Genomic DNA, 20,825 nt, shown 5'->3' with positions numbered 1-20,825 from the left:
TTGCATGGGGAGGAAGAAACTCCCAGTCACTTAACGCCCCGGAACCACTGCCCCAGTCATTTTTCTGTCACTTCTCTAGCTGCTTTGGAGCAGGGCTGAGCTCGACCTATCACACTCCATCTTCCTGGAAGTCTTATTTCTTTTATCCATTGTGTTTTTTTTTTTTTATTAACGGAAAAAAAAAGTTAACACAAAATTTAGAAATCATACCATTCTACATATGCAATCAGTAATTCTTAACATTATCACATAGATGCATGATCATCATTTCTTAGTACATTTGCATCGGTTTAGAGGAACTAGCAACACAACAGAAAAAGATATAGAATGTTAATATAGAGAAAAGAAATAAAAATAGTAATAATAGTAAAAAAAAAAACCAAAAAAACCCTATAGCTCAGATGCAGCTTCATTCAGTGTTTTAACATGATTACTTTACAATTAGGTATTATTGTGCTGTCCATTTTTGAGTTTTTGGATCTAGTCCTGTCGCACAGTCTGTATGCCTTCAGCTCCAATTACCCATTATCTTACCCTGTTTCTAACTCCTGCTGGACTCTGTTACCAATGACATATTTCAAGTTTATTCTCGAATGTCGGTTCACATCCGTGGGACCATACAGTATTTGTCCTTTAGTTTTTGACTGGACTCACTCAGCATAATATTCTCTAGGTCCATCCATGTTATTATATGCTTCATAAGTTTATCTTGTCTTAAAGCTTCATAATATTCCATCGTATGTATATACCACAATTTGTTTAGCCATTCTTCTGTTGATGGAGATTTTGGCTGTTTCCATCTCTTTGCAATTGTAAATAACGCTGCTATAAACATTGGTGTGCAAATGTCCGTTTGTGTCTTTGCCCTTAAGTCCTTTGAGTAGATACCTAGCAATGGTATTGCTGGGTCATATGGCAATTCTATATTCAGCTTTTTGAGGAACCGCCAAACTGCCTTCCACAGTGGTTGCACCATTTGACATTCCCACCAACAGTGGATAAGTGTGCCTCTTTCTCCGCATCCTCTCCAGCACTTGTCATTTTCTGTTTTGTTGATAATGGCCATTCTGGTGGGTGTGAGATGATATCTCATTGTGGTTTTGATTTGCATTTCTCTAATGGCCAGGGACATTGAACATCTCTTCATGTGCCTCTTGGCCATCCGTATTTCCTCTTCTGGTAGGTGTCTGTTCAAGTCTTTTTCTCATTGTGAATTGGGTTGGCTGTCTTTTTGTTGTTGAGTTGAGCAATCTCTTTATAAATTCTGGATACTAGACCTTTATCTGATATATCATTTCCAAATATTGTCTCCCATTGTGTAGGCTGTCTTTCTACTTTCTTGATGAAGTTCTTTGATGCACAAACGTGTTTAATTTTGAGGAGCTCCCATTTATTTATTTCCTTCTTCAGTGCTCTTGCTTTAGGTTTAAGGTCCATAAAACCACCTCCAGTTGTAAGATTCATAAGATATCTCCCTACATTTTCCTCTGTTTTATGGTCTTAGACCTAAAGTTTAGATCTTTGATCCATTTTGAGTTAACTTTTGTATAAGGTGTGAGATACGGGTCTTCTTTCATTCTTTTACATATGGATATCCAGTTCTCTAGGCACCATTTATTGAAGAGACTGTTCTGTCCCAGGTGAGTTGGCTTAACTGCCTTATCAAAGATCAAATGTCCATAGATGAGAGGGTCTATATCTGAGCACTCTATTCGATTCCATTGGTCGATATATCTATCTTTATGCCAATACCATGCTGTTTTGACCACTGTGGCTTCATAATATGCCTTAAAGTCCGGCATTGCAAGACCTCCAGCTTCGTTTTTTTTTCCTCAAGATGTTTTTAGCAATTCGGGGCACCCTGCCCTTCCAGATAAATTTGCTTATTGGTTTTTCTAATTCTGAAAAATAAGTTGTTGGGATTTTGATTGGTATTGCATTGAATCTGTAGATCAGTTTAGGTAGGATTGACATCTTAATTATATTTAGTCTTCCAATCCATGAACACGGTATGCCCTTCCATCTATTTAGGTCTTCTGTGATTTCTTTTAGCAGTTTTTTGTAGTTTTCTTTATATAGGTTTTTTGTCTCTTTAGTTAAATTTATTCCTAGGTATTTTATTCTTTTAGTTGCGATTGTAAATGGGATTCGTTTCTTGATTTCCCCCTCAGCTTGTTCATTACTAGTGTATAGAAATGCTACAGATTTTTGAATGTTGATCTTGTAGCCTGCTACTTTGCTGTACTCATTTATTAGCTCTAGTAATTTTGTTGTGGATTTTTCCGGGTTTTCAACGTATAGTATTATATCGTCTGCAAACAGTGATAGTTTTACTTCTTCCTTTCCAATTTTGATGCCTTGTATTTCTTTTTCTTGTCTAATTGCTTTGGCTAGAACTTCCAACACAATGTTGAATAACAGTGGTAATAGTGGACATCCTTGTCTTGTTCCTGATCTTAGGGGGAAAGTTTTCAATTTTTCCCCATTGAGGATGATATTAGCTGTGGGTTTTTCATATATTCCCTCTATCATTTTAAGGAAGTTCCCTTGTATTCCTATCTTTTGAAGTGTTTTCAACAGGAAAGGATGTTGAATCTTGTCAAATGCCTTCTCTGCATCAATTGAGATGATCATGTGATTTTTCTGCTTTGATTTGTTGATATGGTGTATTACATTAATTGATTTTCTTATGTTGAACTATCCTTGCATACCTGGGATGAATCCTACTTGGTCATGATGTATAATTCTTTTAATGTGTTGTTGGATACGATTTGCTAGAATTTTATTGAGGATTTTTGCTTCTATATTCAATAGAGAGATTGGTCTGTAGTTTTCTTTTTTTGTAATATCTTTGCCTGGTTTTGGTATGAGGGTGATGTTGGCTTCATAGAATGAATTAGGTAGTTTTCCCTCCACTTCGATTTTTTTGAAGAGTTTGAGGAGAGTTGGTACTAATTCTTTCTGGAATGTTTGATAGAATTCACACGTGAAGCCGTCTGGTCCTGGACTTTTCTTGTTAGGGAGCTTTTGAATGACTAATTCAATCTCTTTACTTGTGATTGGTTTGTTAAGGTCATCTATTTCTTCTTGAGTCAAAGTTGGTTGTTCATGTCTTTCCAGAACCCGTCCATTTCATCTAAATTGTTGTATTTATTAGCGTAAAGTTGTTCATAGTATCCTGTTATTACCTCCTTTATTTCTGTGAGGTCAGTAGTTATGTCTCCTCTTCCATTTCTGATCTTATTTATTTGCATCCTCTCTCTTCTTCTTTTTGTCAATCTTGCTAAGGGCCCATCAATTTTATTGATTTTCTCATAGAACCAACTTCTGGCCTTATTGATTTTCTCTATTGTTTTCATGTTTTCAATTTCATTTATTTCTGCTCTGATCTTTGTTATTTCTTTCCTTTTGCTTGCTTTGGGATTAGTTTGCTGTTCTTTCTCCAGTTCTTCCAAGTGGACACTTAATTCCTGCATTTTTACCTTTTCTTCTTTTCTGATAAAGGCATTTAGGGCAATAAATTTCCCTCTTAGCACTGCCTTTGCTGTGTCCCATAAGTTTTGATATATTGTGTTTTCGTTTTCATTTGCCTCGAGGTATTTACTAATTTCTCTTGCAATTTCTTCTTTGACCCACTTGTTGTTTAAGAGTGTGTTGTTGAGCCTCCATGTATTTGTGAATTTTCTGGCACTCCGCCTATTATTGATTTCCAACCTCATTCCTTTATGATCCGAGAAAGTGTTGTGTATGATTTCAATCTTTTTAAATTTGTTAAGACTTGCTTTGTGACCCAGCATATGGTCTATCTTTGAGAATGATCCATGAGCACTTGAGAAAAGGTGTATCCTGCTGTTGTAGGATGTAATGTCCTATAAATGTCTGTTAAGTTTAGCTCATTTATAGTAATATTCAGATTCTCTTTTTCTGTATTGATCCTCTGTCTAGATGTTCTGTCCATTGATGAGAGTGGTGAATTGAAGTCTCCAACTATTATGGTATATGTGTCTATTTACCTTTTCAGTGTTTGCAGTGTATTCCTCACGTATTTTGGGGCATTCTGGTTCGGTGCGTAAATATTTATGATTGTTATGTCTTCTTGTTTAATTGTTCCTTTTATTAGTATATAGTGTCCTTCTTTGTCTCTTTTAACTGTTTTACGTTTGAAGTCTATTTTGTTGGATATTAGTATAGCCACTCCTGCTCTTTTCTGGTTGTTATTTGCATGAAATATCTTTTCCCAACCTTTCACTTTCAACCTATGTTTATCTTTGGGTCTAAGATGTGTTTCCTGTAGACAGCATATAGAAGGATCCTGTTTTTAATCCATTCTGCCAGTCTATGTCTTTTAATTGGGGAATTCAGTCCTTTAACATTTAGAGTTATTACTGTTTGGATAATATTTTCCTCTACCATTTTGCCTTTTGTATTATATATATCATATCTGACTTTCCTTCTTTCTACACTCTTCCCCATACCTCTCTCTTCTGTCTTTTCGTATCTGAGTCTAGTGCTTATCCATTGTGTTTTTGGTGTCAAATCTAGGAACTCTTTGCCTGGCTTTAGATCTTGAAGGTTCTTGATCTATTTTTTCCTAAAAGTTTCATCTTTTTTCTATTCTGTGTTTATGATCCATTTTGAGTCAAGCTTTATATAAAGCTTGAACTTCAGATGAAAAGTTTTTGTTTGATTTTTTCTCTTTTTGGACTAAGAATGTCCAATCGCTATTTATTGAAAGGGCTGTCTTCCGTTAGTTGAATTACATTTATGGCATTGTCAAAAATCAGTTCGGGTTATTTGTGTGGGTCTATTTCTGGGTTCTCTGTTCTGTCCTATTGATCTGTGTGTCTCTTCTCTGTGATACCACACTGTCTTGATTACTTTAACTATATAAAGTAAGCATAATAGCAGATAGTGATTTAGTGATTCCTTCCACTTTATTCTTTTTCAAGATTGTTTTATCTTTTCACATAGATTTTTATGTACACCTTTCTGCCTATAAAAAACCTTTCTGGGATTTTGGAAGGCATTGCATCAAACCTGCAGATCAATTTGGGTGAACTGACATCTTAACTCTGTTGTCTCTTCCAGTCCATGAACATGGCAGTCTATTTATTAGGTTTGATTTCTTTCATGTGCATTTTGTGATTTTCAGCAAATAGCTCATATATATTTTAAGTTTGTACCTAAATATTTCATTTCATTTGGAGTGATTCTGATTATTTTTTGTCTTAAGAATCCGCCAAGTTCTGCTTTTTTCATAGGTGGAGTAATTTTGGATTATATCATGGACATAATTATAAATTGTAGAAACTACACTCTGTTAATGGTAGTTTTGCATTTTGCAGTAATTGACGGCTCCAATCTCAGTTCAGTTCTTTTACTCTTAGCTTGAGATTTATGAAATTTATGTACTGAATTTGGAGCTTCCCCCCTTTCTGGGATCTCCCACCGTAACTTCCAGAGGCCATGTTTGCCCTAGAATGTTGTCCCTCAAGTTTTTAAGCCAGAAAGGCTGCAAGTTTTCTGTTAGTTTTAGCCAGTGTGCATGACATAAATTGGGACCTGTCCTTAGATTAAAGGCAATAAAAAATAGAAAAAGGGAAATTCACTCCATACCATATCCTGCTTCCAAATATCAAGCCCTCTTTATTATTTGCTTGATTTTCTTCATTGTCCATTGTCTTAAGAGTAGTTACTTTTAATGTGTTTTGATTGGCAGTTATGGTGGTGTGGTAGTTAGATTCAGTTGTCAACTTTGCCAGGTGAAGGTACCTAATTGTGTTGCTGTGGACATGAGCCAATGGTATGTGAACCTCATTTGTTGCTCATTACATCTGCGGTCGGCTAAGAGGCATGCCTGCTGCAATGAATGATGTTTGATTTAATTGGCTGGTGCTTAAATGAGAGAGCTCAATGTAGCACAGCCCAAGCAAGTCAGCATACCTCATCTCAGCACTCGCAGCTCAGCCCAGGCCTTTGGAGATGCAGAAAGAAATCACCCCAGGGAAAGTTGTTGGATCCCAGAGGCCTGGAGAGAAGGCCGGCAGAGATCATCCTGTGCCTTCCCACGTAAGAAAAAACCTCAGTTGAAAGTTAGCTGCCTTTCCGCTGAAGAACTAATGAAATAAATCCCCTTTTATTAAAAGCCCATCCGTCTCTGGTGTGTTGCATTCTGACAGCTAGCAAACTAGAACAGGTGGTTATCTGGAAGAGTTGAATAGAAACGGGCTCACCTGGTATTTTGTGGTGGTCCATACTCAGGTTATCCACTCTCCCATATTGCCAGACAATTAAAGTTTTATTACCCTGATAATAAGGGGGAGGGGGAGATCCTTTTCTTTTATGTGGGTGTTATCATTGTAAGGGAGAGAAATGCAAGAATTTGGAAGTCAAAATTCAAAGAATTTTGGATTTTCCACCTGCTAGTAATATAATGCTGGTTGTTTAGTTTGATCTATTTTATCTGCAAAATGGGGATAAAAAATACCTGGTCTAGCCTGTTTATTGTAAAACTGAAATAAAAATTAAATGTAAAATACTAAGCATAATGTCTCACACTTAAATGATAGCTATTAACCATTTTGTGGGATGGTGGTTTATTCCATATTTTACAGATGAAGCCACTATTAAAATCTATGCTTGTCCCACTCTGCTTGAGTTATACACTATTTTTTCTGATAAAAGTGAGACCACAGGTTCTATTCACTAACCAAGACAAGTGCTTAATAACATGCCTTTGAAAGATAGAAGTTTTCTTTGTAAGAACTTAAGAATGAATATGCATTTTCCTTTTAAAGTTTTTCTGGTAAAAAGCAGATTAAAAGAATCTATTATCTGATCACTTAACATTATGAAATGTGAAAAATACAAACATTGGTTTTTGTTACTTTTATAGGAATCTCCTCCTCCAGTAGAAAGTTACTGTCTACCAGAAGCTGTTTCATTTCTTCAGAATAATAAGGAAACTGTGCCTGGATTATCACAAAAGAGAAAAGCTCCTATAGTGAAAAATAAAATCAAACGACCTCGAGTACACTAATTGTATTTACTCTTTAGTTATCAAATATTTTTTTTAAAAGTGTGATTGTTACTGCAGTGAATTTCTGTAGTGACTTAAAGACAAGTACTTGGAGAATTCTGCTTCAGACTGTAATGATGATTAGGCTTGAAGACAGTTTTTAATTAACACCTGAATTTTTAATCACTGAACTAAATTATTAACTGTTCCTGAATAAAATGTTACCTAATATAACAAAAATAAAATATAACTCAGCTAGTTTGTCATTAAACCACATTGAAGTGGGTGACTTAATTATTTTTCTTTTTTAATGTCTGAGCCTGTAAGAAAGTTCTAGCACAGCGGTGGATTTTGCTTTAAAATGTCTGTTTTAATTCATAACAAAGGAGTTATCAATTAGGATTAACTCAAAATATTTCTCCTGACTTTTATCTTCTCATCATTTTACCTCTTTTTAACAGGAGCCTGAGCACAAGTTTTAATGAGGCTGAGGCTTTAACTGTAAATATGTATGTGTGTGTGTATATATCTATCTATCTATCTATATATATATATAAATGTATGTATGTATATGTATATTTGTACAAATCTCCATGATGTTTGCCAAGTTTAGGTGTCAAAACTTGGAAAATGTAACAATAAAGAATAAAAGTAGTGACTTGGATTAGTACTAAGTTATGTCCAGAGGGATAAGGTTTTTTGTTTTTTGTTTTTAATACTCTGGCATCCTTTCTCCTGTTAAAGCAATAAAAGATTTGCAAAACTTAGCTTAAAAAGCTTTTCTGATGTTATTTATTTAGAATATCCTATTAGGTTGGAACAAACCTTTTATGAGAACAATTAAATTACATTAGCTTTTATTGTGCTAAATCCTAATTACCAGATACATGTTATTACCACAATTGTCTAAATATAAAGTTGCCTCATTCTGTTTAAGGGACAAACCAAAATCAGAACTGATTGTAACTATGCAGTTCCTAGTGAGTTTTAAAGGATAGTAAAGCCATTAACATGGGCACCAAGTTCTGAAATTTTAACAGGTTTTTCTCAAAAATGGAGTAGGGGCCTTCTGGTTGACCACGCCAAGATGGTGGCGTGAAACACAGTTCAGTTCCACTATACAGTCTTAGAACAACTAGCAAGAACTGGTAGAATCATCTTCCTCAGAACTGTGGAAAACGGGTAGAGTTGCAGGAAAGGATATGTGCCAAATGAAGAAAAGTAAACTTAAAAACAGGAAGAAAAAAACAAAATGGGGAGAATGACATCATCAACATGGTGGCATAACTCATCTACTAAAAACCTCTCCCCAGAGATTCATAGAAAAAAAAAGGCCATATCTCACTCAAAACTCTGAAGGAAGGTGAAGACTGGAGAAGGACCCTACAAACACTGAAAGAGAAAAATATCAGCGAACTTCTGTCCTGGACTGGCTGGTTCTCTTCTCTTCCCTTTACTTGGTCCCACGCAGCTTGGGAAGTACCAAAAGACTGCAACCAGGATCACTCCACCTCTGACCAGGACAGACAAATCTTTTACAGTGCTGAGACAGATTCCCAACTATATCCTGACAGAGACCCAAATTTACAGTAGGACACAAGCCACTGGGGAGTGTGGAATACAAAGACCCCCAGGGAGGAGCTTCCAAAATGGAGGATGAGGGAGGAAAGGGCAGGACCTACTCCTTTCCCAAAGGCAGCAAGTAGCCAAGCAAAAACTAAATCAACTGGGGACTCAGGAGACAGGGATGGACATTTCAATGTCCAGGTCGGTGCAGAACAAAGGAGCTGAGAAAACGCTAATTCCATCTGTGATACCTGATGCCCATCCCCAACCCTTGAGGGAAGCAGCAGAAGGAGCATGGTCCTTGCATGGGATGGGGGGAGGGGGGAATATGGCTATGGGAGCCCTGTGGCCCAAGCAAAGAGGGATATGCCGCCCGACACCAAGCCAGATATTGGCTGGTGAACTGAGGACACAGGATCCCTGCAATGTCAGCCCCACCTGCTGGGCTCCATTAGTCAAACAGTTTTTAAGGACAAATATTTAACCAAAGTGCCATCTGCTGGGAAGATTGGGATGTCAGGAGGAAAAACAAAACCTCTCCAGACCCTATCCCTGGCCCATCAGAGCTGGTCTACACCCCCTGAATGGGTCCCTACGCTTGTTGGCTGGGAAATACAATCCAACTGTCGAAGCAGTGCCCTAATACAAACCCAGGCAACACCTAAATCCTAGATGAGAGAGAGAAGCTGACTCATCAGGATAATCAGATAACCAGATATCAGTAAAAATCACAAGGCATATTAAAACACAGGAAGATATGGCCTAGTCACGCAACAAATTAAGAAGTTAGAGGAGAAACAATTAGGAACTAATAAAAAATGTTCAAGGAGATGAAGAGAAATATACATAAAGAAATAAAGGATATTAAGAAGCTATTAAGGGATGGAGACTAAGAGCAGGATGGAGGCATAGTGAGGTGTAGAGAATAGTTTGTTGTCCAGAACAGCTAGCAAATAGCCAGGAACTATATGGAACAACTGTTGGGGAAACATCAGTGAGTGGACACAGCGTACACCAATTTGGAATGCGTGGAACAACTGAGATCCCATGCAGAACTCCAAGAATCCAAGCAATTTCATTAATACCATGTTTGCTCAGCCTTTCTGGTATAAATGGAGATGAATGAATGTGTTCAGCCCCTCTAATAAAATACAGAATCAGCGGTGGCTCAGTGGCAGAATTCTCACCTGCCATGCTGGAGACCCAGGTTCGCTTCCCAGAGCCTGCCCATGCCAAAAAAATAATAATAGAGAATCTCAAAAGATGGCCACAAACTCTACCCTGTCCTGGATGGACATGCTTCTCTTTTCACCTTGGGGTCTAGACTAAGTTTATGATTGCTTTAACTACTAGCTATGGGGAAAATGACATTCTGGGACTCCTGATCTAGGCATTATTAAAGTCTGGAAGCTTCCTTTTTCCTTGGCCCTGGCCACTAGGGATAAATTGATAGGCCAGGTAGACATTCGGCTGAAAGAGAAGCTGCAGGGGAAAACTAAGGCATCTGACTATGAGATATTGCACAGCATTTGCCATTTTGCTGCAGCTACATGAGATACCCAAAAGAGACTAGCATAGGAACCTATGAGCTGGGCCCCAGCCAACCCAAAGAATTGTGAGAAATAATAAAACACTGCTGTTTTAGCCACTAAATTTTGGGGTGGTTTATAACGCAGCAATAGATGATCTACTTGCTAGCAATGTGATTTTTGAAAAGTACTTAGGCTTCTTGAGGCTCAACTGTCTCATTTTCAAAATGTGAATGATAATAAATATGCTATAAGTTACTTTGAAGTCTAAGCATTAAATAAAATAAAGTGTGCAAAAGATTCATTTAGCATAGAATCTGGAACACAGGAAGTATTTAATAAGTTGTTCTTATCAGTAAGATTATTAAATTTTTTAACCTCCAATTCCTTGGGAATTTGTTTTTCATTTTACATATACCTAGTCATTCAGGCGCATTTATTAAGTAACAATATAGGTTATTAAGTGACCCTATAACAACAGGCTATATGTTCGAGGTTCCCACATGTGCTGGTTTGAAAGTATTATGTACCCCAGGAAAGCCATGTTTTAATCTTGATCTTTTTCTTGTGGAGGCAGCCATTTCTTTTAATCCTGATTCAATATTGTAAGTGGCAATTAGATTATCTCCATGGTCATGTGATACGCCCAATTGTGGGTGTGACCTTTTGATTAGATGGAGATGTGACTCCACGCATTCCAGGTGGGTCTTCATTAGTTCACAGGAGACCTTTAAAAGGGAAACATTTTGGAGACAGCAGAGTTGACATAGATGTTGACACTTGGAGAACAGAGACACAGATATCTGTTTGCAAAAGCTTGGAGCCCAGGAGCTGTCACCATGAGATGTTAAGCAAGCCAGTACCCAGACAGAGCCAAGGGAAACCAAGAGATGAAAGCCAGCCACAGAGAAGCAAAATGAGGAACCTACAGGGGAACAGAGGCTGAAGGCGGTGAAGCTCAGGAGCACAAGACCATCAGATATCAGCCATGTGACTTCCCAGCTGATCTAGGTGTTCCAGACCCATCAGTCTTCCTTGAATTAAGATATCTTTCCCTGGATACCTTAGTTTGGACATTTTTATAGGCTTAGGACTGTAAACTTGCAACTTAACATTCCCCTTTTAAAAACCAACCAAACAAACAAACAAAACACTAGGAGACCATAAAGAATTTGAAAGAATATGTTAAAAAATAACAGACCTTGTAGAAATGAAAAGACTGTAGATGAAATCATGTACTAGAGACAACAGATTTGAAGAGGCAGAAGAAAGGGTCAGCAAGCTAGAAGACAGAATAACCAAATTTGAACAAACAAAAGAACAACTGAAAAAACTTGAAAAAATTGAACAGGGTCTCAGGGAAATGACTGACAACACAAAGCACATAAGCATGCGTATCTCAGGTGTCCCAGAAGGAGAAGAGAAGGGAAGAGGGCCAGGAAGAATATTCAAGGAAAATAATGGCTGACAATTTCCCAACCCTTATAAATGAAACAAATATGCAAATCCAAGAAGCCAAACATACTTCAAACAGAATAAGTTCAAACAGACCCACTCTAAGACACATACAAATCAGACTGTCAAATGTCAAAGAGGAGAAAATTTGGAAAGCAGCAAGAGGAAATCAATTCACCACACACAAGGGAAGCCACATGAGACTAAATGCTGATTTCTCATCAGACACCATGAGATGAGAAGGCAATGGTATGATATATTTATGATACTGGAGGAGAAAACTTGATGGCCAAGAATTCTCTATCTAGTAAAGCTGTCCTTCAAAAATGGAATTTAACAGATAAACAGAAGAAGTGACAGAGTTTATTAGCAAGAGATCTGCCCTACAAGAACTACTTACTAAAAGGAGTTCTGCTAGCTGAAAAGACAGTTAAGGCCTAGGGGAGGGCACAGAAATGAAAAGTATTAGTAAGGATAACTAAAAGGATAAAAAGAGGAAAAAAATAGATCTGACAAATAAAAGCCAAAGGATAAAATAGTTGAAGTAAGTACTGCTTTTACAATAACATTGAATGTCAGCGGATTAAACACCCTAATCTTCTGTGGAAACCCTCAAGCGAATATTTTAAAAATTTTAGTTATAGTGATCTTCAACTCCAATATTTAGGTTTGGTTCCTTTTAAAATTTTCTGTCTCTTTATTGAGATTCTCATATTGTTCATGCATTATTTTCCTGATATCTTTTATTTCCCGCTCATATTTTTTTTGAATCTCTTTGAGCATACTGAAGATCATTTTAAAAAAGCCTTTGGGGCGGGCAACAGTGTCTCAGTGGCAGAATTCTCACCTGCCATGCCAGAGACCTGGGTTTGATTCCTGGAGCCTGCCCATGCCAAAAAAAAAAAAAAAAGCCTTTGTCTGTTCATGTCCAAAGTTTGGTGTATGTTAATGGTTTCTGAAGTTTTCTCTTGTTCTTTGGATGGACCATAGAATCTTTTGTTGCACCCTATGCATTTTAATATTTTAATGTATTCACTCTAAGATTTAGTCCCTGAGTTGTCTGTTCCTTAAGTTTGTATTCAGCTAATGATACTACAGGAGTTTAGTGTCAGGAGTTAGCAAAAACAAACTGATGCAAAAACCACATTTTACAATCTTGTGAAGACAAACAGGAATTGAAATGATTAAGGCTGATAAGCAAAAGAAAAATGAACAGGAAAAAGTGAACAGAGTTTAGAAGACCTGTGGAATAAATAGACTTTAGGTTGAATACTATTACAAAGGGCAAAGGACATTATGTAGTGATAAAGGGGTCAATTCAAATATACAGCAATTATATCAGAGCTGAGAGGAAGTTTATACATCTATATGCTTACATTAAAAAAGGAAGATCTCAAATTTGAGACGTACCCTCACAACTGGAGGATCTAGAAAAAAAAAAGTAAACTAAACCCAATGTGAGCAAAAGGAAGGAAATGACAAAGACTAGAGTATAGATAAAAAAAAGAATTAAAAAAACGATGACGAAACCAAAAGTTGGTTCTTTAAAAGCTCAGCAAAATCAATAACACTCTTTGATTGAGAAAAACAAGATAACTATAATCAGAAATAATTATAGGAGGCATATTAGTATCAATCCCACAGAAATGAAAAGGATTATAAGATACTAAGGACAATTATATGCCAACAAATTACTTAGACAAGATGGACAATTTCCATGTACAAAGCTATAAAAGCTAATAAATGAATTCAGCAAACTGGTGGCATACCAGATCAACATAAAAAATCAGTACTGTTTCTATACATCAATAATGAACAATCTGAAGAGGAAACCAAGAAAAAAATTCATTTACAATTACAACTTAAAGAATCAAGTATCTAGGATGCCAAGGACTTGTACACTGAAAACTACAAAATATTGCTGGAAGAAATCCCAATAAAAACTCCAGCAACCTTCTTTGCAGAAATGAAAAGCTAATCATCACATTCATATGGAAAGGCAAGGGGCCCTGAATAGCCATCCTGAAGAACAAAACTGGGGGCTCATATTTCTTGATTTTCAAACTTACTACAAGCCTTCAATAATAAAAAACTGTGGTAATGGCACAAGGACATAAATATAGACCAACGCAATAAAATTGGGAGTTTATAAATAAACCCTCACCTGTACGGCCAATTGATTTTTGACAAGGGTGCCAAGGCCACTGGATGGGGAAAAATAGCCTCTTCAGCAAATGATGCAGAGGAAATTGGATGTCCATGTGCAAAAGAAGTAAGGTGGACCCTATACCTCACACCAGATCTGAATATTAACTAAAAATGGATCAGAGTGTAAATATAACAACCAAAATTATAGAATTCCTAGAAGAAAACACAGGGAAACATTAGGACATAGTGTTAGGTAATGGTTTCTTCGACTTTAAAGTCAAATGGGAGGTTTCTTAAGAACGAGCATCTCTTTGAAAGGCGTCTGTTTCATATGAGTTAATGTCAAGGTTTTCAAGAAAGGAAGGCTAGCCACCTCAGTCACAGGAGTTGGCAAGGTACTTGCACTGGCAAAGGAGTTACAGAGAGACCCTCACAGTTTTTAAGACTCAGCTTTATTCGAGGTGCCATTCCAATTTTTCTTCCCAATCAATATCCTAATTTTCACGTTAGAAACTTGATGAGGCTGCGAATTCAACTGATACTGTAATTCTGCAACTTGTACAATTAACTTTTGCATTTGATTGTCAGCAATATCAGTCCCAGGCAACATGAAGTAAGATTCTTTTAGGGCTGTCATGAAAAGCTCTCTGGTCCTCAGACTGCCTTGAACTGAGAGCTTGAGGGCCTGAGCTTATTTTTTTCTGTAGGAGAAATTAACCCCATATTAGTTCTTGTAGTCCTTATTATTGTCATAAAAACCAAGCACAGTCCAAGTTTCCCACAGGCTCACAAGGCACTTGCTTCAATAGACATTTCATCACAATCAGACATGACAGTTTATTTGTAATGCCCCTGCATGTCATGGATTACAAGCAACTCATTTCTCATTGGCAAGGAGTTGTTCATTTTGCTTGAGCCAGAAGTACCACCAAACCAATCCCCTAAATCCAATTTTTGAGTCTGTCTTCTGGAGAAAATGTCTCATACATTTTCTTTACTGGCCAGCATTTGGTCAAGAAACAAACTACACCAGTTACTTAACAGGAAAAATTTAACATATAGAATGATTAACTGCTAAAAGGGGTCAAGGAAAATGCTAAAGGGTAGCAACCACAGAAAACAGCCACTACCTCTAGGGCTGAGGTAGTGAACAAGGAACTTAGAAACTTAAGTATGGTTGAGGTTCAGACCCATGAGGGGAAAACATGACTGCCACCAGATTGGTGAAACCTGCTGGAGGATATGCATTGAAGCTGAACTGCAAGAGTTGCTAGAGGGTGCAGGCCATGTGGCCCCCATACGCCAATCTGCTAGCTGCTACAGGGAACAGAAAGAGGAAAGAAAGACCTTTCTTCCTGCTCTAGTCTTAGTGTTCCTCTCTGGGCAAAGCCAGCTGGCAAAGGAGAGCGTCAGTAGGGTTCAGATCTCCTGAATCACAATGTGCGGCAAAGAAGGAACCTACAGGCAACAAATAAGTAACTGACACACTACCTGTTGATAGGAAATATAGGAAAGCAATCAACTAAATCCAGAATGTGGAAAGTTCTACAAGCCAAATGACCAGGTTTCTTTCAATAATTAAACAGCAAGAAAAATAAAAAGGTGGGGAAATTAGGAGGGATTAAAAAGTAAAAAGACCCCCAACCAGGACCATTCCAGCCAATCCTAAAGAACACCTAGGGCAATATATAAGATTCCACAAGGGTTCCATGTGCTAGTTTAACTTTCCAGAAACCTACAACCTCCAAATGGGTCCCTGGTCCAGATAAGTCCTGAAACCTAGCCCGGCCCCTCCAAAACATCAGATAGTTCCATCTCCCTACCCTGTGTTAGTGACAGACCCTTCTAACATGAAAAAATTTATAATAGTAATGTTTTGAGTTTTCATATTTTAAATTTAAAAACATTCGCTACTTCATTTTGTACATCTTGCCTCTCTACACACAAAAAAATTTTAGGGGACAAGATAGTGGCTTCATGAGGCGTGGAATTTAGTTTGTCCTCCAGAGCAGCTAGTAAATAGCCAGGAATAGTTCAGAACAATGCTGGGGCCACGTCAGTGACCGGACACACAGCATACACCAGTCTGGACAAGCTGAACCAACTGAGACCCCACACAGAACTATAAGTCCCCCATGCCATGGAGGCTGGTGCCCCTCCCCCCACAGACTGATTCCTGGAGGGGAAAGGAAAGAGATTTTACCAGCAGCAGGGCGTAGCTCAACCAAGCTTCAATTTCAGAATTAATTAACAAATTCTGACTCCTAAAGTTAGGCCATCAACAGATAAACCTAAAATAAGCACTAAAGGTACTAGGAATTTTTGCCCCTGCAGAGAAGGGGCAGGGCTGACAAAGGAAAAAAGAAACAAAAAAAAACAGGATTTTTGAGTCAGACAGCACAAAATACTGGAAAAGGGCTAGACTCAAAGAAAAGAGGGCACATAGAGCTTGGAGATACATAGAGCCATGAACGAACTTAAGCTCTTGATTAACAAATCTGAGAAGCAGGGATCCAGCTCTGAAATGCTTTTTTTTTTTTTTTTTAGCTTTTTTTCTGCTCCTTCACAGCTCATTAGATAGAACTAGAAGCACTCTCAGGCTCTAGCACTGCCACAGGCAAGGGCAGAATTAAGCTTGTCTGAGAGACAAAGTAACTAGTCAGATGAAAGGAGTTAATTCCATAAAAGGGTGTATCTTCCCCAAGAGAAAGTTGGGGCCCAGCTCAAGTGGAATCCCTCCTTCAAGGAATTCAGGCCCAGGGACTGAAGCAATTAATGACAACCTACAACCTCTCCTCTGTCTCAACCACACCCCTAGCAGGGAGAGTCTGCTGAAGTTAAAGGCACCACATCACTTTACCCCAGGCAGAAAAGTGACACATGCTAGGCAAGATAGGAAAAGTATAGAGTCTAGAGACTTCTTAGGGAAGTCTGACAACCTACTGGGTCTCACCCTCAGGGAAAACTATACTTCCCTCCTGAAATGTGGGCCTGTCTGGTCAGAAAAAAATCTGACTGAGGTCTATAATATCGGAGGAGACACTCCTCAAAAAAAAGTCCATATACGCAGGACACAAAACAGAAAATCTAGAACTGAAAAATTCTAGACCTTATGCTTAGAGGCCTAGAATAAGTTGAACTAAATGTCAAAGACCAGATAGAGAACAAAGCCATCCAACGAGAAAATCCTAGGTAAAAGAATGAAAAAACCTTTAGAATAAACTAATTAAGGAAATCAAATGCCTAGATACCAGAAAAAAAAAAAAATGAATCATACTAGGAAAATCAAAGATATGGCCCAGTCAATGGAACAATCAACAATTCAAATTAGATACAGGAGTCGAAACAACTAATTCAGGATGTCTGAACACACATGGAAAATCTCATCAACAATGAAATCAGTGAGTTGAGGGAAAACATAAAGAAGGCATTAGGCAAACAAAAAAGAAGAACTTGAAAGTTTGAAAAAACAAATCACAGAACCTATGGGAGTGAAAGGCACAATAGAAGAGATGAAAAAAACAATGGAAACCTACAACAATAGACTTGGAAGAGGCAGAAGAAAGGATTAGTGAACTAGAGGACTGGACATCTGAAATCTGACTCTCAAAAGAAAATATAGGGAAAAGAATGGAAAAATATGAGCAGGGCCTCAGGGAACTGAATGAAAACATGAAATGCACAAATATACATGTTGCAGGCATCCCTAAAGAAGAGAACAGAAAAAGAAAAAGACAAATGGAGGAAATAATCACTGAAAATTTCCCATCTCTTATGAAAGACTTAAGATTATAGATCCAAGAAGTGCTGTGTACCCCAAACAGAATAAATCTGAATAGACCTACTTCAAGACACTTGCTAATCAAATACTCAAATGTCAAAGAAAGAGAAAATTTTGAAAGCATCAAGAGAAAAGCAATCCATCACATACAAGGGAACCCAATAATGGATTTCTCAGCAGAAACCATGGAGGCTAGAAGGCAGTGGTATGATATATTTAAGATTCCAAAAGAGAAAAACTCCCAACCAATAATTCTATATCCAGCAAAACTGTCCTTCGAAAATGAGGGAAAAATCAAAATATTTTCAGAAAATCACTGAGAGAATTTGTAACTAATATACCAGCTCTGCAAGATATACTAAAGGGAGCACTACAGGCAGGTAGGAAAAGACAGGAGAGAAGGGTCTGGAAGAAGAGTGTAGAACTGAAGACTATGAGTAAAGGTAAAAAGATTAAAAAAAAGAATTGATATGACATATAAAATCCAAAAGACAAAATGGTAGAAGAAAGTGCTGCCTTTACAATAATAACATTAATTGTTAATGGATTAAATTCCTCAATCAAAAGACACAGACTGGCAGGATAGATTGAAAAATAGGACACATTAATATGCTGTCTACAGGAGACTCATTTTAAACCAAGGTAAAAAATAAGTTGAAAGTAAGAGGCTGGAAAAATATATTTCATGCAAACAACAATCAGAAAAGAGCAGGAATAGCTATATTAATTTCTGATATATTAGACTTCAAATGTAAAACAGTTAAAAGGGACAAAGGACACTGTGTACTAATAAAAGGAACAATTCAACAAGAAGATATGACAAGCATAAATACTTATGCACTGAGCTAGAATGCTCCAAAGTACAAGAAACAAACAGTAACAACAATGAAGGGAGAAACAGACACCCCTACCATAAGAGTGGAAGAATTCAATTCCCTGCTCCTATCAATGGACAGAACATCTAGACAGAGGATCAATAAAGAAACAGATAATTTGAATAATACAATAAATGAACTAGACTTAACAGACATTTACAGAACATTATGCCCCACAACAACAGATATACATTTTTTACGAGTGCTCATGGATCATTCTCAAGGACAGGCCATAGGCTGGGTTACAAAACAAACCTCAATAAATTTAAAAAGATTGAAACCATGTAAAACAGTTTCTTGGATCATAATGCAATGAAAGTGGAAGTTAATAACAGGCAGAAGGCTAGAAAATTCACAAATATATGGAGGCTAAACAACACATTCGAACAACCAGTAGGTCAAGACAGAAATTACAGGGCGGGCCGCGGTGGCTCAGCGGGCAAAGTGCTTGCCTGCTATGCCGGAGGACCTCGGTTCGATTCCCGGCCCCAGCCCATGTAACAAAAACGGAGAAACAGAATACAATAAAACAAGAAAATGTTTAAAAGATGTTTCCCTTTCTTCCTTCCTTCCTTCCTTCTATCCTTCCTTCCTTCTCTCTGTCTTTCCTTTAAAAAAAAAAAAAAAAAAAAAAAAAGACAGAAATTACAAGTGAAATCAGTAAATATTTCAAGGCAAATGAAAATGAAAACACAACATATCAAAAAATTATGGGATGCAGCAAAGGTAGCGTTAAGAGGGAAATTTATTGCCTTAAATGCCTATATTAAAAAGGAAGAAGGAGCTGTTCACTTGGAAGAACTAGAGTAGGAACAGCAAACTAACCCCAAAGCAAACAAAAGGGAAGAAATAAAATTGAGACGTGAAAACAGTTGAAAAAATCAACAAAACCAGAAGCTGATTCTTTGAGAAAAGCCATAAAATTATCTAGATTGACTTGGGGGGGGGGGAGAATGCAAATAAATAAAATCAGAAATCAAGGAGGTGACATACCCACTGACCCTGCAGAAGTAAAGGAGGTAATGAGAGAATACTATGAGCAACTATATGCTAATAAACTAGACAATATAGATAAAATGGACAACTTCCTAGAAATGCATAAACAACAAACATTGACTTGAGAAAAAATAGATGATCTCAACAAACCAATCACAAGTAAACAGGCTGAATCAGCCATCAAGAAGTTCTCAAAAAAGAAGGGTCCAGGAACAGATGGCTTTACATGTGAATTCTAACAAGCATTCAAGAATTAGTACCAATCTTGTTCAAACTCTTCAAAAAAACTGAAGAGGGTGGAAAACTTCCTAAATCATTCTATGAAGCCAACATCACCCTAATACCAACTACAGACCAATTTCTCTAATGAATCTAGATGCAAAAATCCTTAACAAAATACTTGCAAATCAAATCCAACAGTACATTAAAAGAATCATACATCATGACCAAGTGGGATTTATTACAGGTGTGCAAGGATGATTCAACATAAGAAAATCAATTAATGTAATACACCATATCAACAAATCAAATCAGAAAAACCAAATAATCATCTTGATTGATACAGAAAAGGCATCTGACAAAATTCAGCATCCTTTCTTGATGAAAAATACTTCAAAGGATAGGAATAGAAGAGAACTTCCTCAGCATGATAAAGGGAATATAAGAAAAAACCACTGCTAACATCATCCTCAATGGAGAAAGACTGAAAGCCTTCCATCTAAGGTCAGGAACAAGACAAGGATGCCCACTGTCACCACTGTTATTCAACATTGTGCTGGAGGTTCTACCCAGAGCAGTTAGACAAGAAAAAGAAATAATTGGAAAGGAAGAAGTAAAACTTTCACTGTTTGCAGATGACATGATACTATATGCTGAAAGTTCCAAAAAAATCTACAGCAAAACGACTACAGCTAAAAGTGAATACAACAGAGTGGCAGGGTACAAGATCAACACCCCCAAATTAGTAGTGTTTCTATACACTAGTAAGGAGCAATCTGAGGAAATCAAGAAAAAAATTCCATTTACAATAGCAATCAAAAGAATAAACTATTTAGGAATAAATTTAACTAAGGATACAAAAGACCTATACACAGGAAAGTGTAAGAAATTACTAAAAGAAATCATGGAAGACCTAAAGAAATGGAAGGGGATACCATGCACATGGACTGGAAGACTAAATATAGTTAAGAAGTCAATTCTACCCAAATTGATTTGTAGATTCAATGCAATACCAATTAAAATCCCAACTTACTTTGGAGAAATAAAAAAACAATAACCAAATTTACTTGGAAGGAAAGGGTAACATACCTTGAGAAAGGAAAATGAAGTCAGAGGCCTCACACTACCTGACTTTAAAGCATATTATAAAGCTACAGTGGTCAAGATAGCATGGAACTGGCATAAAGATAGATATACTGACCAATGAAATCAAGTAGAGTGTTCAGATATAGACTGTC

General features: G+C 37.2%; 1 protein-coding gene across 4 annotated transcripts in view; it reads left to right on the top strand.

Moving 5' to 3' along the window:
* TOPBP1 (DNA topoisomerase II binding protein 1) overlaps positions 1-7,784 on the top strand; it is an 83,772-nt gene extending 75,988 nt beyond the window's left edge. For all 4 annotated transcript variants that reach the window (XM_077130147.1, XM_077130146.1, XM_077130149.1 and 1 more), the window contains one exon: positions 6,896-7,784. In XM_077130147.1, coding sequence (XP_076986262.1) covers positions 6,896-7,039 — 144 coding nt within the window. In that variant the 3' untranslated portion in view covers positions 7,040-7,784. The remainder of the gene's footprint in view (positions 1-6,895) is intronic.
* Positions 7,785-20,825: the final 13,041 nt, after the last annotated feature.

Source organism: Tamandua tetradactyla, chromosome 15 (genome assembly GCF_023851605.1).
Source record: "Tamandua tetradactyla isolate mTamTet1 chromosome 15, mTamTet1.pri, whole genome shotgun sequence".
Taxonomy (NCBI): Eukaryota; Metazoa; Chordata; class Mammalia; order Pilosa; family Myrmecophagidae; genus Tamandua; species Tamandua tetradactyla.
Note: the sequence above shows the minus strand (reverse complement) of the source record. Positions and strands in the feature narration are given on the sequence as shown.